General features: G+C 41.0%; 2 protein-coding genes and 1 long non-coding RNA gene across 6 annotated transcripts in view; 2 read left to right on the top strand and 1 right to left on the bottom strand.

Moving 5' to 3' along the window:
* The first annotated feature begins 1,999 nt into the window (after positions 1-1,999).
* LOC147258915 (beta-1,3-galactosyl-O-glycosyl-glycoprotein beta-1,6-N-acetylglucosaminyltransferase 3-like) lies at positions 2,000-4,174 on the top strand. The gene has a single exon (XM_086209031.1). It carries the CDS (start codon positions 2,016-2,018, stop codon positions 3,318-3,320), a length of 1,305 nt encoding a protein of 434 aa, XP_086065157.1. The 5' UTR covers positions 2,000-2,015; the 3' UTR covers positions 3,321-4,174.
* bnip2 (BCL2 interacting protein 2) lies at positions 3,810-14,077 on the bottom strand. 4 transcript variants are annotated; one of them, XM_086209029.1, is made up of 12 exons: positions 13,084-14,077; positions 10,166-10,261; positions 9,998-10,065; positions 9,591-9,767; positions 7,654-7,836; positions 7,441-7,543; positions 7,237-7,368; positions 7,060-7,146; positions 6,856-6,954; positions 6,091-6,126; positions 5,610-5,637; positions 3,810-4,407 (listed from the first exon to the last, which is right to left on the bottom strand). In XM_086209029.1, the coding sequence occupies exons 1-11, from the start codon at positions 13,449-13,451 to the stop codon at positions 5,616-5,618; spliced, it is 1,371 nt and encodes a 456-aa protein (XP_086065155.1). In that variant the 5' UTR covers positions 13,452-14,077; the 3' UTR covers positions 3,810-4,407; positions 5,610-5,615. The 4 variants fall into 4 exon arrangements, with proteins under 4 accessions (XP_086065155.1, XP_086065153.1, XP_086065156.1 ...); XM_086209027.1 differs by lacking the exon at positions 5,610-5,637; XM_086209030.1 differs by lacking the exon at positions 6,091-6,126 and having other exon boundaries at positions 13,084-14,076.
* Positions 13,737-16,028, top strand: part of LOC147258912 (uncharacterized) — a 51,699-nt gene continuing 49,407 nt past the window's right edge. The window contains exon 1 of the long non-coding RNA XR_015117100.1: positions 13,737-13,992. This is a non-coding gene — a long non-coding RNA (uncharacterized LOC147258912). The remainder of the gene's footprint in view (positions 13,993-16,028) is intronic.

The following is a 16,028-nucleotide window of genomic DNA, read 5'->3' as shown; positions in this document are numbered from 1 at the left end:
AAGCCTTTCCTGTAAGCAACATAACTCAAAGTTGCTAATGCATAGAAGATAGGCATGAATGATTTGCAGTCCTGCCGCATTCACAAAACAAGCTCACGTGTTTCTTTGATCGTGATATAGGAATGTAATGCATCACAGCAATTCCTCTGTAAGGCAACTTTTGATATACATTGCTTGGTGTCTCTCATACGAGAGGTGTTTCAAAAGTGCCGGCATGTCCTTTTCAAACAGTTGTTCAGTTAGAACTTGAATCATTCAATCATTGACATATTGCCAAAGTGCCTGTGGAGCCTGTTCTAATCACCAGTCATCTGGTTGCTAGTTATTTTGCTTTCGTGCATTCTTGAGCGAGAAAAAGAGGAAGGAGTCTTAACTTGGAACAATAACTCCTGCTTTCAGGAGAAAATCGAACCCCGGTGCGATGTCCTCAATAACCTCCTTACTGAGAGGATATTGAGGTTGTCGAGGAATGTAATCAGATTTGGGGGGGATCCCAATGGGTTGCGCTCCTCTAGTTAATCTCATACCGTGTCTTCCCTGTGCCCATACATGTTAGGACACAGCTGTGATTATCCCGAACACTTAATCCACAGCAGTCTTCCTCTTTCATTTTCTGTGCGGTGTAACTTCCTCTCATACTCTTCAGCTCTCCCTCCGTGGATGTGTGCTGTGCCGTGTAAATCTTCCACTTTCACGTAGTCCATGTATTTTTGTGTGGTGCATGTCTGTGCCGACTGTAGAGGTCAGCAAGTAACTGGCATGGTTGGAGAATTTAAAAAAATCCATTTGTAACGGTAAAGCAATGTATGTGAACTGTATTTGACAAACATCTCAGTGTGTGTTTGTGTGTGTGAGTGGGGGGATTGATTGCTGTTGGGCTCTTATAAATATTTTACACATTTCTTCCTTATCAGTTATGCTCTTCTAATGTGTGTTTGTGCTTCTCACTGGTTTGCTGAGTTGCCTCTCCTCTAAGTGTCATATCACTGGTCCATACAGGGTCCTCCCTTCCTCTCCTCCCTGCTCCTTTGGTCTTCTGTGGAGACTCTCCCGCCCACTGTCCCTCCCTCGCCACAGTTACAACATACAATCCAGCCCTACAACTTCCACCGTCATAGGGCAGTGGTTTTGATATTGTCCAGGCTTGGATAGATGTTGGATGGAGCTGGGGGTGCAGGGATGGTGGTTGGACTGTATTTTCTTTAAATGAATTTACTTATTTTTGGGTTGTTGCTGATTGATCCTTATTTATAGAAAATATGTTGGTTCTCAGGTTTTTCCTGACAAGTTAATCCTGTCTCATGTAGACTATTGTCATGCTTCTTCTGAGCTTTGTTTTCCTTTGACTACTTGTATTACCTTGTAATTCTACCCTTGACAGATTCTATAATCTGCTTATCTGCTCTGTAATAAAACCTTGTTTTAGAAAAGGGCTCTTGACCTTGGAGATCCAACCTCTGTTACCTTTTAAACCCGCAATATTTACAGATTCTCACCTTGTGTTCGTTAATTGTTGCGTTGAGACCATCGGGCCTCTGTTCTGCTTCTGTATTCTGAACCAAGAATGATAAACATACAGCAAACATACACACATTGAATAACAGGACTCCTCTTTCAAGAACAGGTGCTCTTATCTTAAATAGAAGGCTGTGGGAGAAACACAGTGTATTCTTTATTGAAGTAAATATTTTCACACAATTTCACACTCCAAACAGAGTCGTGGTGGTCTCTGTACCCGGCCGTCTGTCAGAAACATCTGCATGTAACCGAGGGCAGATTACAAGTGGAACAGTAAATTTCTATTTAGTCTACAGTTCAATTCAAGCTACAGGTGACAATCAATTTGAGACGAAAAAATTAAATCAAAGCATTGATCAGAACTTTTCAAAGATATCCACACCCTTTAAATAAGACACACCTCTCTGGGCCAGTAAGATTGTACTCCAGTTTTACACGAAGCAAGGTGGCCTACCCTCTTCAGTGGAATCATAACCTGTTCTACTGGTGGCTTGTGTATGAAACAGCATGAGGAAAAGGCTTCTGCAAAGATGTTGAAAGTCAAGGTGCTGCTGAAAAGCCCGTGTCTCATCCTTCTGGGTATGTTAAGTTCTGTTGTTCTTTGGGAGACTGTTGTTAACAGACAGCGTAGACACAGAATACCACAGCAATACTCTGCTGACATTAGTGGCTGCTGGGCCATCATCACTGGAGACTTGGAGGGCAAGAAAGCTGACTTGGAAGTGCTTCTAGGATCCAGGAGAAGGCAAGTTCTTTTATCTGAAGAATTTTACCTCAGTGTGACAAAGAACTGTCAAGTTTATAGGGAACAGAGAAGCTACATTACAGTCCCTCTCAGTCAGGAGGAGAGGGATTTTCCTCTTGCCTACTCCATGGTGATCCATGAAAACATTGAGATGTTTGAGCGTCTTCTCCGAGCCATTTATGCTCCTCAGAATATCTACTGTGTGCATGTGGACCAGAAATCCTCCAAGAAATTCCAGGAGGCTGTGAAGGCGATCGCTTCCTGCTTTCCAAATGTCTTTTTAGCCAGTAAATTAGAAAATGTTGTATATGCCTCCTGGTCCCGGGTGCAGGCAGATCTTAATTGCATGGAGGACTTGTTAGGGTCAAAGGTCAAGTGGAAGTACCTGCTCAACACCTGTGGGACAGATTTTCCCCTCAAAACCAACAGGGAGATGGTTAAGGCTCTGAAAGCTCTCAATGGGAGGAACAGCCTGGAATCTGAAGTTACCAATGAGTACAAGAAGGCACGTTGGCTTTACCATCACAATGTCACCAACCAAATCATCATGACAAATGTGAGGAAGAGCTCACCTCCTATATCAAGCCCCATGTTCACCGGTAACGCTTACTTTGTGGTCACAAGGGCCTTTGTGGAACATGTGCTGCAGGACAAAGAGGTTCAGACATTTATGGAGTGGGAGAAGGACACGTACAGTCCTGATGAACACATGTGGGCCACTCTCCAGAGGATGCCCTCTGTTCCTGGATCCATACCTGCTGATGTTAAGTATCACACATCAGACATGCAAGCCCTCGCTCGCCTGGTGAAGTGGAGCTATCATGCAGGGGATGTGAGAAAGGGAGCCCCGTATTCTAAATGCACCGGAGAATACAGAAGAGCAGTTTGTGTGTTTGGAGCCGGCGACCTGCAGTGGCTCCTCACACAACAACACCTCTTCGCAAATAAGTTTGATCCAGGAATTGATAACATTGCTATAAGATGTATAGAGTCATTTCTGTACTACAAAGCTTTAGGCCATGACCCTCTAATGACAGAACAAAATGTGGAAAGCTAGAAGTAGAGTGAAGCAATGAGTGTAAAAAAAAAAAAAAATGAAAGAGGCAACATTAATTTGTTCCTCCATTAAAGAGTTTATGTTTACAGTGTGATTATTATCCATCCATAAGAGGAATTATGCTAAAAATACCAGGGGAATTTTATCTAATGGAAAATCTTGGATTGTCTGAAAGTGAGAATGTGTGTTTATCTGTTTCTATCCTTATATAGTTTCTGTAACATTGTCTTCATTTAATATCTGTCAAAATATTGTGATGGATCTTGCCACGTTATTTATTAAAATTATGTACTGTTTATGTTTTTAATTTGTGGAGGTGGTGCCATCTAGTGGACATCTTAAACGCCAAAGTAAAAAGGATCCCTTTCCTGCCTTCTTAAAACGGCACAAACCGTTGATGTTGAGCCATTATTTTGACTTGGAATTGGATATGTTTAGACCTGCAGATTTCTGTCAGATTCTCTCAATAAGTCAGAGGGCTCACTGAAGTGAGGGGTAAAAATAAAACTTTATTTTCCCCAGGCAGGATTCAAACAGACAACTTCAACAGTGAACAGTGACAAATGCATGGCCAGAACTTATTCTATGAAATGCCTTTAAGTGAGTCGGAAACCTAAAATGCAGTTTAAAATCAGCGCAACCATAAAAAATATATTAATTTCTCTCCTTTGTCACCTTTTGAATATAAATATATAATTCCATGTAATAAAGCAGAACATGCATCAACCATCCATATGTAACAGAGTGCCTTAAATAAAGTGTAGATACGACAGTAACAAGGAAACACAGAGAAGCTACGCTTGAACATGATTACCTGCAGTAAATAAAATGGATTAAAAAAACGTCTTGGACAGCACGTGGTAATATAGCGAAAGGTTCCACAATGTAACAGGCAGCATACGTTCAGAAAGGCACCTTCCTGATGCAAAGAGTCTCCAGTCATTTCAACCAGCACATAAACTTAAGATTGGCTGCAGTTTGAAACATTCATCACTCTCTCTTCCTCTGGATTTCCTGGTGCCGGCGGGGTCACTCTGGAACAGCAGCCGCTGCGATCTCCACTTTTCCGTGCATGTCCTGGTCGATTCTGTGCACACAAATTCAAGGGTCGTGTGACGTGTGTGATGACAGTGGCAGCACAACAAACGGGTCTTGAACTAACAGCGGCAGAAATTATCAGGCAACTAATCTATGCATTCATATATGGTCTCAGCCTGTTTTTATTCGTACCAAACTCGTCATCTTGAAAAATAAAACAATATTTTATATGATTTGTTGGTTTCCACCTTAAACAACTTACTCTACTTTAAACATACAGCTCACAACGGACACGTCCGTCTGTATAAGGCACGGATGATCCAGTTACACGTGTCAGACAAATGCAGAGATCAGTATGAGCCACAGAGGAGCAACATGCCTGAATAGATCACTTTGGAACTTTCTAGATTTCACGCGGATTAAACATATTGGCAATCGAGGGATGCACCTCGGCCGTGTATCTGTGTCACACGATATTTGCCTGCTAAATGCGATGGCATTCTGAGATGACAGTGGTCATTGTTTATCTGAGGATGTGAAAGGTGATTAGAAGTTGCTTCAGAAATGTGCAGGGTTGAATTTGTTCTCAAATATGGCCTTATACAGGGCTGAAACTTAGACATAGCTAGGTTTTTTGGTTTCCACAGCACAAAAGGGGAACAAAGAGTAACAAAAACAATACGAACACACAGATGTCATTAGTCAATTAATTATTTTTAAACAATTGGTAATAAAATGAGCCCAGAATTTCAGCGCATCCCTACTTAGTGCAATTTTTGCATGTTCTGAACTTTTTGGACATTTTAAATGCGCAAAATGTTAAATTTTCATTTTTTTTAACATTTGCTTCAGCTACAAGGCAATGTTTGAGGTTGTTGTACACAAATGCATCAGTCTTGGGTTCAGAATTCTTTCATCTCACAACTGACACAACCTGTTAAAACAGTGTTGAAACACGTCTTCTGCAAATCTTAATAATGCATCGATGCAACTCAACAGTCATGACTTATCAGTAACGGGCAGATTATATCCGGGTGCTTGTGTTAGGCAGACAAAGGTTTGTGGTGGTTCAGTATGTGGTGAGTCATGCAGACAGCAGTGAAACAGGACACGCCAGTGAGAGCAAGTTACCGAGGGCAACTGTTGCAGTCCAACCCCCCCCATACACACACACACACACCACCACAGTGTAGTCCAGCTACTTCCTTGTACTTCCACCCAGTTCAGTCATTCTAACCAGACCCAACTTACCACACGTCAAACAAGTCCCATCCTAAACCTGGTTTTTAGAGAGACACATGCGAGTACGTGTTTTATTGACAGTAAAGAAGCAGCATTCCAATAACTTTCCTCATAACTGTAATGAACCGCATTTGATGGGAAGTCCTCAAGAAACGGGTAAAATTAATAAAAGGACATACAAGCAGATAAGAATATCTTGAGCTATGAAAGAACAAACATGAATTAGCTTTGAGATCAACTGATTTGGCTCAACAACAGAATTCAAAAGGTATAAGGAGCTATTTTTCTCAAACCAATCAAACAGCTTACTTACTAAGAATGTCCTTAATCAGGTGCAAATGTGCGAAACTGGTGAAGAAAGTTATTAATTTTGGCTCAAAAAACAAGGTGTGCTTATGAATTTCTAAAGAAAGAAAACTCATTTCTTTGTTAGTTTTGTGAAAAGCAAAAAAAGTGCCGAGGCCAACTCTGGGTGATAATGCATATATACCTTTTATGGCTTTTCCTATTTTTTTCCTCGTCAAACCTTAAGATGGGGGGAAGGGGAGGGGGCCGGGAAATGAAGGTAAGAAAAGAGGAAATAGAAAGCCAACAAACATTCAAAAGAGCAAAAACATTTTTATGGCAGCTTGAGCCAAGAGAACAAAAGAGATTCCCCTCATGTTAGGTTAAGAAGGAATAAAGCTATTTCTCTGCATGAGATTATATTCTTCAGCAGCAGTTCGGTTCCCAATGATCAAGACACAGTTATTTTCAGTAATGTTACTGTCATAGTTGGAGTTTGTATAGGACATATGCAGACTAACAACATCTACGTATGGAGTTTAAGTACAAAAAATGCCAAGTGGGTCGTATTGAGTGCAACTGCTTCGTGCAGTGGCAGGGTACAACATGTGAGGGAGTCTTAAGATGTGGTGTCTACACAGTCCAGAGGAAGAGCTTTTGAGGTAGGTTGTCCCACGTCTGGTGAGGACTGGATAGAACTCAGAGATAAGGGGATTAATACTGGTCTGGTCCTGATACTTCTAAATCGTATACTAATATTTCATATTACCAATAGAAATTTCAAAGCAGTGTGTTAACAGATTCATATGGAAACTCTAACGAGAAGTTTTCGAACTGAACGTGTCCACGTTTTTATCATGTGACCCTTAATTTGATCAAATCATAAAATATCTTTGTTGATTTATTATCTTTTTTTTTTTTAAATTCTTATCTCTTGTTTAAAAAGAAAGTTTGAGTTGAGGGTACTTACTGTTTGATACAATCCGGTATGGACACGTATTCCATGGGAACCAGCTCTGCAAGGTCTGTCAAGCTGTACACGTACTTGATTTTCTGACTAAATTTTGAGCTGTGAAATAATCGCAGTAAAGGGTTGAAATAAAAACATTCCCATGATGATATATATATATATATATATATATATATATATGACTATTCTAGAAAATATCGTTACCTAATGAAAGGTTTTGTGATTGCCAGAAGGGTGCGAATAAACCAGGAGGGATGGACAATTATCAGAGACTTCAAGTTCTTCCTTAACCTACAAACACCAAGAAAGAACAAACAGTATTCAAGAAACTGAGCAACAGACTCAGTTTTTCATTTGACTCTTGTGAGCAGTCGCATTCACCTCCTATCAATCTGCTGATAGCACTTCCTGAGCCAGCCCACAGTTGGCATCTTTTTCCGAGAAGTCGCCCCATTCAAATACACAATCATGTAGTTCTCAGCCACCAAAAGCTCCAGTGTGCCGATGACGTACCTGCAACAGGAAAACTCCATTAGCATCAGCTCTAAAATATTCCCTCACCAAGAGTTAAAAGAAAACACTCACTTGAATAAATTGTCCATGATGTATCGGTAATTTGGTTGATTGCTCTCGGGCATAAAACACACAGCAAACACAATAATGGCATTCAAACCGTCTCCATAGTAACCTGCAGTGACAAAAATCCCAACAAGAAAAACATCATTGTCGAGAAAACATCGACACACAGGAAAACATTTATAGATGTCTGCATGTCGCTATGGTGACATAATGCCTGACCTCCGTGACTGATAACCCGTTTGTAAGGTTCAATAGCCTTCATGTCCACTCTGTGCTCCTGGTCTCCGATACGGAACACCCTCCAGCGCCGACCCTCCTCCCTCTCCTCCAGGGCAGAGTACTGCTGCACCGACTCCACGCCTTTCTGTAGCAGCTCAGTGGCTTTAGGCTTAGGGAGATCATCTAGAGGGAGGGAAAGTACTTTTATACTACCAGCTTGGTCACTGCACGCTCTCCCAACCCAAGATGCTATGGTGCACCTGGTTGGACCAAATCAAGTCTATTGATCAAATCATTGAAAAAATATTCACTCAAATATTCATGCATTAACAAACATGCATCATAATCAATGGAAATTTGGATGAAATCGTAATTTTACTTCTGTTTTGTGTTGGATTCCATTCTTTATTTGAATCAACAAAATATCAATAGATACTTTGAAGTCAAACCCCCCCCACACACACACACAGCTCAGTTAGGCCTTTTTCATTGCAACCATACAGTGAAACTGAGAAGAGGAGCATTTCAGGGTTTATGACAAATGGAAATAAATGTGATGGAAATGCAAAAGAACCATCAAAAGGTGACGCTAACCTGCTAACCTGGCTGAAGACCTTGAGATACGGCGACATTCATTCACCTTCCACTCTGTCTTCTATGCGCATACACCCGACAAATTCATCGCCAATGCTTAAGTTCATAAAATAATAAACTGGAGCATCATGTGATCCCCACACTCCCATTTAACACCGCAAAGTCAATGCCATCTGTATCTGTTCAGAAACATGAGTGAAATAAATGAATAAATCTGGATCACAGTGGTTGTATTGTGCGGCGTATGTCATGTGGCCACAAATAACTTGCGTTCATAAGGTGCACATGACAGTTATGTGACATTTCTTGTTATTTTCTTATTTCTTATTACTTTGAGTGGGAGCTTCGTTTCGAATGTTTGCTGATTGAAAACCGTACAGCACAGGTTACACTGCCTCTTAAGTGAAAATTAACAACTGATTGCTTCTCCAAACACAGGAAATGTTCAGTAAAAAGGGAAATGACATGCACAGAGACATGAAAATGAAAATATAACACGTCAAATATAACATGTCATGATTTGTTTTGAAAAAAAAAATGAAGACAAAATAATTTGGACAATTGGGTTTGATTGACCAATGGTGGGCAGAAAATTAAAAAAAAAGAAGGGGTGGGGGGGTGGGGGCTGTCCAGGAGATCTTACCACAAGAAAGAGAGAAACCTGTTGCTGGCCTGCAGCCTGTTTCCAGGCAGGCAAATGGAACAATTCTTCCGAGTGAAAAAGTGGAAGGAAGCAGTGTGAAAACACAAAAAAAACAACAACAAAGCACAATTAACTACACTTCAGACAGTACGCTGGCTAGCCTGTGGAGGTGAGGAGGATGGTGAATAGACTGGTCCTGCAACACACTTTGACATTAAACCAAGTGAATCCATGACAGTAACTTCACAAACACGTCACGCCATTTCAGTGTTCACCTATATCTATTTATAAAGAATAATGCCTATTCAATCCAATTAATTAAATGCAACATGTACAGGTTTCAAACTCTTGGAAAACAGAATTGACAAAACCTTCCATGACAACACACTCTCTGAAGTCTCCTTGGAAATTAAAGATTAACAGAAATCCATTCCAAAACTTACCAGTTTAAATTTAACTAAAAATGAATGGCAAAGTATGTAGTTTGACAACATAGAAATATGTACTGAAGTCAATGTATTATACAAAAGAGACTTTTTTCAGTTCATGGAATGAAGGATGCATGCTTTTTCCATTTCCAGGACTTTTCCAAGTTATCATGACTACATGAGGCCTGAATTTACAATCTGAACCTTCTTGAAAGATATTATTCAAGTCCTGCTGGTTTAAACATCGTCACTTCATAATGAAAAGTTCTTACCTTCCCATTCAAACTCATTGCTGTTGTCTGAAGGTGTGTCGATGCCATCTAAGTCCAGTTCTGTACTTTCATCTAGCTCGTCAGAGAGAAGAGAACCTTCGCTGCGGTCCAGAGTCAGACTGATGTCCGGAGCTGCCAGCTTCTTCTTTTCCTTCTTGCTGTGATTCATAGCATAGCCTGGGGTAGTTGTAGAATAATTGGAGATATAAATACTGATCTTAAGAACATTTCGCTCTGATACCAGACAGCTGGTACAAACCCCTCATTGTCTTTTTGGCGCACAAATATTTTGGGAAGTTAAGCTAAAGTTTATATTATGCACCCAGGCTTTCTAGCGCCCATTTTAAATTTAAAGGAACAAAGAACTAACCACATATCAGCAAAATATACATATCAGTTGTCATTACCAGGGTCTCTCTCATCAGAGGTTCCAGCAAATAGCTCATCTTCAAGCTCCTCCTCCTCAGGTAGAGGCCTGATTGTTACACAGTAAGATCACATCACTTTCACAAGATAAACAAATGTGATTTAAAGACATACAACGTCATGAGCGACGGGGAAAAAAAAAAAGGTACCGTGGAAAGTCTTCATCCTGCCACTCTTCTTTCAGCTCAACTCCTTCCATCCTCAGGCGGGCTTCTGTTGTGGCGACGGACTCTTGTCGTTCCAGGCTGGGTGCGAAAACAAAGTGATGCGCCATTGCATTTGTTTATGATTGCAGCTTCTTTCAAAAGTTCCTCCTCAATCACATTTGTGTTCATTAAGAAAACATGGGGAGATTATTGGTGACAAACTCCTACCAGACACAGAACTGCTTAACTGTAAATGGTTGCTTGTGACTTGTACAATCCACAGAGGATTATTGGGAGGGGGTGTTTAAATTCTATTGATCAGGCGGGAGTCAAAAGCAACGTGGTTTTGACTACAATTTAACACAGCTTATGCTCATGTTTTTAATACCATAACCATTCATGGATTGTGTTTTTCTGTTTTGTGTACACATGTTTTTAGTTTGTTCTTGTTGCACTTGATCTCTGGGAAAGCTTCTCTCATTTGGCCTCGCACACAGACGTGCGGGGAAATGAAAATTCCATTAAAGCTGATCTTGATAAAGTTTCTCAACTTGAAGAGGGAGTGGTGTAACTTCAAAATGAAAAGGAACATACTTGCATGGGACTAAAAGCTGCTAAACACACTGTTGTAGACTTTACAAATACAAGTTAAAATCTCCATTTCGAATTGAATATAGAAGAAAACAACAACAACACCAACTACTGGACAGAGGCGGTGGTCCATTGTGTTAATCAATATATCATTCACAGGCCTGCATGGCCATCGGTAATCTCCTCAAGAGTTAAAGCTAGTAAACGGCCACCTAATCAGATCAATGGCTTCTTGAAAGGCTTACAAACTTGTGTTAAAGGCTTAGTATATAAACCATAAGGCTACTCGCTAATGCTGCTCATGGTATCTGTATCTCTGCTGCACAGAGCTCCCTTTGATGCAAATAATCACATACAAGACTGTATTGCGCTCCCAGACACAAAAACATTCAGGGCATTCGGTACTCAACATTTCATAACGTATCCGTGTAGCTGTTTCCTTATGTGTACTGCTAATCCAAGAGGAAATCCAACTGAGAGGAGTGGGGGTGCACCGGGAATATGAATTCCACAAAAAAAGAGCAAAAGTTGAATTAATCTGACGATGGCCGCTGGATGGTTTAATATCATTGATTATGACCAGGAGGACAAATCCTGGTCATAGTTTCCTGCAGGATCACGAAACACAAGTTGAGATGGGATATCAGATTGGAATCGGCTGCAGATACTGGCGTGATTCGCACGTCCGCTGAGTTCACACATAGATTGAACATCAGAACGATGGTGCACATCCATGCGCAGATCCAGATTCCATTCAATAGTTTGTGCTGTATCATGAATCCACCATAATCTAACATGCGAAAAAGTCACCAGTCCAAACATCAAATGAAATTCTCAGGAATACATTTCAATTTAATGCATTATGTTGTTGTTGTGGGGCTGCACGGTGGTGCAGTGGTCAGCACTGTGGCCTCACAGCAAGAAGGTTCCGGGTTCGAGTCCCGGCTCGGGCACGGGATCTTTCTGTGTGGAGTTTGCATGTTCTCCCCGTGTCTGTGTGGGTTCTCTCTGGTACTCCGGCTTCCTCCCACAGTCCAAAAACATGCAATTGGGGACTAGGCTGATTGAATACTCTAAATTGACCGTAGGTATGAATGTGAGTGTGAATGGTTGTTCGTCTCTCTATGTTGGCCCTGCGATGGACTGGCGACCTGTCCAGGGTGAACCCCGGCTCTCGCCCGTTGACGCTGGGATAGGATCCAGCCCCCCCGCAACCCTTAATGTGTAGGAAGATGACGATGGATGGATGGATGTTGTTGTTGTATTCTTTCATAAGGGTTGATATGTGGTTTACGGCAGCTTTGTAATGTATCCTTCAATGCAACATCAACAAAAACAATAACGGTGATAATATTACAGAAGTCTGAGTTCTGGTATGAGAATCTACATTTGTGTATCAGTATTAAATTGGAACTGAAAGCGTGGCATCGGTGCATCGCTAAACAAATCAAGATAGATGTTATACTGTAAACCATAAGTTTGGTTGTTAATATCTTTGTCACATGATTTCTTCAACTTGCTCCATAAACCGGAACAGGATTTCTCACATCCAAAGCTCAGTGATGAAAAAGGTGAGCTGCTATTAACTGCACCCTTTGTAAAGTCATGCTGGTTGAACCTGCTGCATGAACGTGTCTGGTGGTGTTTGGATTTCCTCTGTTATAGAAGTGATGGTTATGAGGATTCAAGTGGCAAAACCGTGACAATAGCAGCACTTCATGCATTTGCATGTGAAGCCCTTTGAGACAAACTGTTTGTGAAAACGGGCTATACAAATAAAATTGCCTTGCCTTGCCTTTTAAAATAGGGATTGGTAACACAGTAAAAGAAAAAAATCAATACAAAGTTTCTTAGTGTGGTGGCGTGGCACATTAAGTTACATGAACAGCTTCAATGAAAGTTGACATAGATTTATACGTCTGAATTACTCCCTCATTTTATGTATTAATAGTGATCATGAAGAGTGTTGTGGACTGGACAGGCATTAAATTGGGCCTCTGTTTTGCATCCCCACTGTTTCGGCACTGAAGGTTTTTCCTTTCATTTGTCACTCATCTGTATCAGCAGCACAGTGTGTATTTCCTTGACCTGAACAGCTGATCGGAACAAATAACAACAATTGGCTCCAGTGGAAGTAATCCCTGGCCTGTCAAAAAACTTTCTAAAATCTAGTTCACTGGGAAACAAAAGCTTTATCAAAAGTAATTAGTGTCGTTTAGTTCAGGTAATTAATCAAGTCTGGGAGAACAACATCCCCAACGGCGATAAAATTAAATGCCTGATAATATTTCTGGGCAGCACGTAAGCAGGACATTAAAATGCACACCGACCTTCCACTGGCTCCAGATGGCGAGCATGACTGAGGAAGGCTCACTGGGGTCGAGCTTCTTGCTCCAGGCTGTTGCTGCTCATTGTCTGGAGTTTTCCTTTCCTGTGGAGTGCCTCTTGTTTTGGTTAGACTCTCCTGATGTGCCTCTTCGCCATTTTCAACTGTAGAGGCTGTGCTATTTTGTAGTTCGTCTAATTCCTCCTCATCACCTTCTCCCGACACTCCAGAAGATGAGGGACTAGACGTTTGTCTGTTTCCCAACTCCTCAAGAGTCCGCCTGGGTGTGACAAAATCTGGGCTACTATTGTTCAAATCCATGTCACTTACACCCTTTAGCGTCGCTTCACTCTCGATCACATCCGATGCCATTAGATCCTCCTGTCGTCTTGGTCTTAAAGCCAAGCAGACTTAAAGAATCCGAAATTTTAAAAGGTTAGTTGTTGACCCTTAATCAGTCAGAAAGCTGCATCTGACTTACACAACTTCTTTAGAAGTTAGTGGTTAGCGTGCTAGCTATAGTCAGCTGTACAGCTCGCCGTTGTTGACAACTAGTTACGTCAACTAACTGCATATCTTATTAACCAAATAGCGTTGAATGTCGCACCGGGAGCAGAAATAGCCGCCTTTCCTAAACGTGTCACGGTGTAAATTTGGGAGTCCAAACGGAGAGCTAACTTTGCACAAGCAGCGGTACGCAGCGATCCTTCTTCTCCGCTTCCTTCCTTCCTCTAAGTCAGACTGGCTGCTGGTCTTGCAGACGTAACACACGTTCGTCACGCTAGCATGCCGAGGTGGCTAACGTAACTTAGCTACCGCCAGCGCTACCCTGTAAACGCCGGTCTATAATCAACAACTACAAGTCACTCGCCGACTACGACATAATGTCCACAGAGCAGTTTATTGATACATGGTAAGTATAAAATTAAGAGTCCCCTATTTTGATTAACCGGGTCCGTTTTTCAGCAAAATGGTACACAAGACTGCAATTGCTAACTAGCTGCAAGCCGTAGCTAACGCTACGTGGGCTGCCAGTTGGGTCTTTTGTAAGTTTGTGGTAAAAACATCTGCTTCCCACCCTCAACGCACAAAAAGCAAAATCATTTCCAATCTACTGTATTCTTTGTTTCTGCATTTTTTTTCAATAAAGAGTTCAATGTTTTTCTCTGCACATTAAATGTGTTGCGATGCCTCCAAATATCACTTTTACATTCGGGGCCATCAACATTATACCACATGATTAAAACTAAGGTAGGAGAGTGCATTAATCTCTAAATGTCACACAAAATATGCCAAGTAACAACAGTTATAAACTAACATGTACTTAAAAATGTGACACAGTGATTTTTGTTGTTTTAACAGTTCAGTGGAAAAGTTGAGATCTGGCAACCGTGACCGTCGCGATACTTCCTCGAGATTTTATTGGCCCAGCAAATTTCAGGTGTCCGCTCCTATTGGTGTGTTTCCCAGTCTAAATTGACTTCAGGAACCTAAGCTTTTCTTGTTAAATATACAGATTTGGTCCCCAGCTTTTAGAGAATATCAGGTACCAATGTGAATGTCCTCGCGTTCCAGGTGTGATCTCCTCTGCTTCATGTTAAGGATTTCTCCCGGTTCTTGTTTCTGACTCATCATGCCAGGCATGGGGCTTAAACTGTCCTCATCTGCAATGTCAACACTATGTAAGAGTTGGTGCCCTCATGTAATGTGGCTGGAATGTTGGTATCACTTGACACCTGCGGACAGAAAGAGGACGCAGCTCAGACTGCTCTCAGTTTTAGAGAATCCATGTGAACAGTGTCACTATCCTTCCTATGCGTGCACTTTCTGGGTGTGAGACACCACCCCTCTGGGAAAAAGAAGAAAAGAAGGTATCCACACTCAAGGCCATGAGAGCGATGAGCTGCTTCACCACAGCTGCACATTTTCAGATGACAGATTTACTGATGATTTACTTTACGGTTCAAATTGGAGGGAACAGGGAGGAAGAGGATGCACCTTTACTTCCGACTTACTTGTTACTGTCAGTTTGAGCTGCAAAGCTGGGTAGTACCAGGTAGTACACCAGGCTCTGATAGTACACACTCCAATCCCACTTAAAAGAGACAGACATCAAGAGTCTGGAGTTGAAGATGAAGACTGATTAAATGATGAAGATGAGGTCGATGATGAGCATAACGCCACATAATAGTAGCAGTTTAAGTCCCGTGTTAGCCTCTATCTCCATTTGTGAGTCACGTCAGAGTCTAAGGTGAATTACAATGTACATTTTCAGCTGATTTGGACACTGTTGTTCTCAAAACCCCTGTAGTTTATCACTAAATTGATTCTATATCAATTACTTCAAACACATTAGTTATCATTTTAATACAAGCAGCCATTTTGATTTTTTAATATTACTGCAAACAAGTTCAGCATTCTGACTAACCTTTACTACCACTCCAATATTGATCACATTGGCCAAGCAGCAATATTATCTGTACATGATGAACTTTTACCATCCGTGTTTACCTCTGAGATATTTTGAAATATAGTAATTCCACATAATTATCAGGCATATTTACACTATCAGTAGCATATTAGTTGTGGTTTTATATCTATTGTTAGAGCTGAACGTTGATTATGTGCAGTATTCAAGTTATATTATGTGTCAGATTCCATTATTGGCATCATTCATATTACTTGAGTTAATGTAAATCATTCTAGAATTTTAGAACCTACAGGTTTTGTTTTCTATTAGAATAAACTACATTATTATGATCTGAATATGGTGCATTGATATGACATTGAAGCACCTGCAGTCACTTCATTTGTAACTTCAGTGACAAATCTTGGCCACTAGGTGGAGGCAAACACTTATTTAAATACTGTAGTCTTGAAGAAGTGTTAATTGGTAAAACACCTCAACTCAAACTGCTGAAAAATCAACCAAAATCAGAGAATAATGAG

This window comes from Aulostomus chinensis, chromosome 7 (assembly GCF_037954235.1).
Source record: "Aulostomus chinensis isolate RoL2024-O1b breed Wild chromosome 7, RoL_Achi_v1.0, whole genome shotgun sequence".
NCBI classification, from domain to species: Eukaryota; Metazoa; Chordata; class Actinopteri; order Syngnathiformes; family Aulostomidae; genus Aulostomus; species Aulostomus chinensis.
Note: the sequence above shows the minus strand (reverse complement) of the source record. Positions and strands in the feature narration are given on the sequence as shown.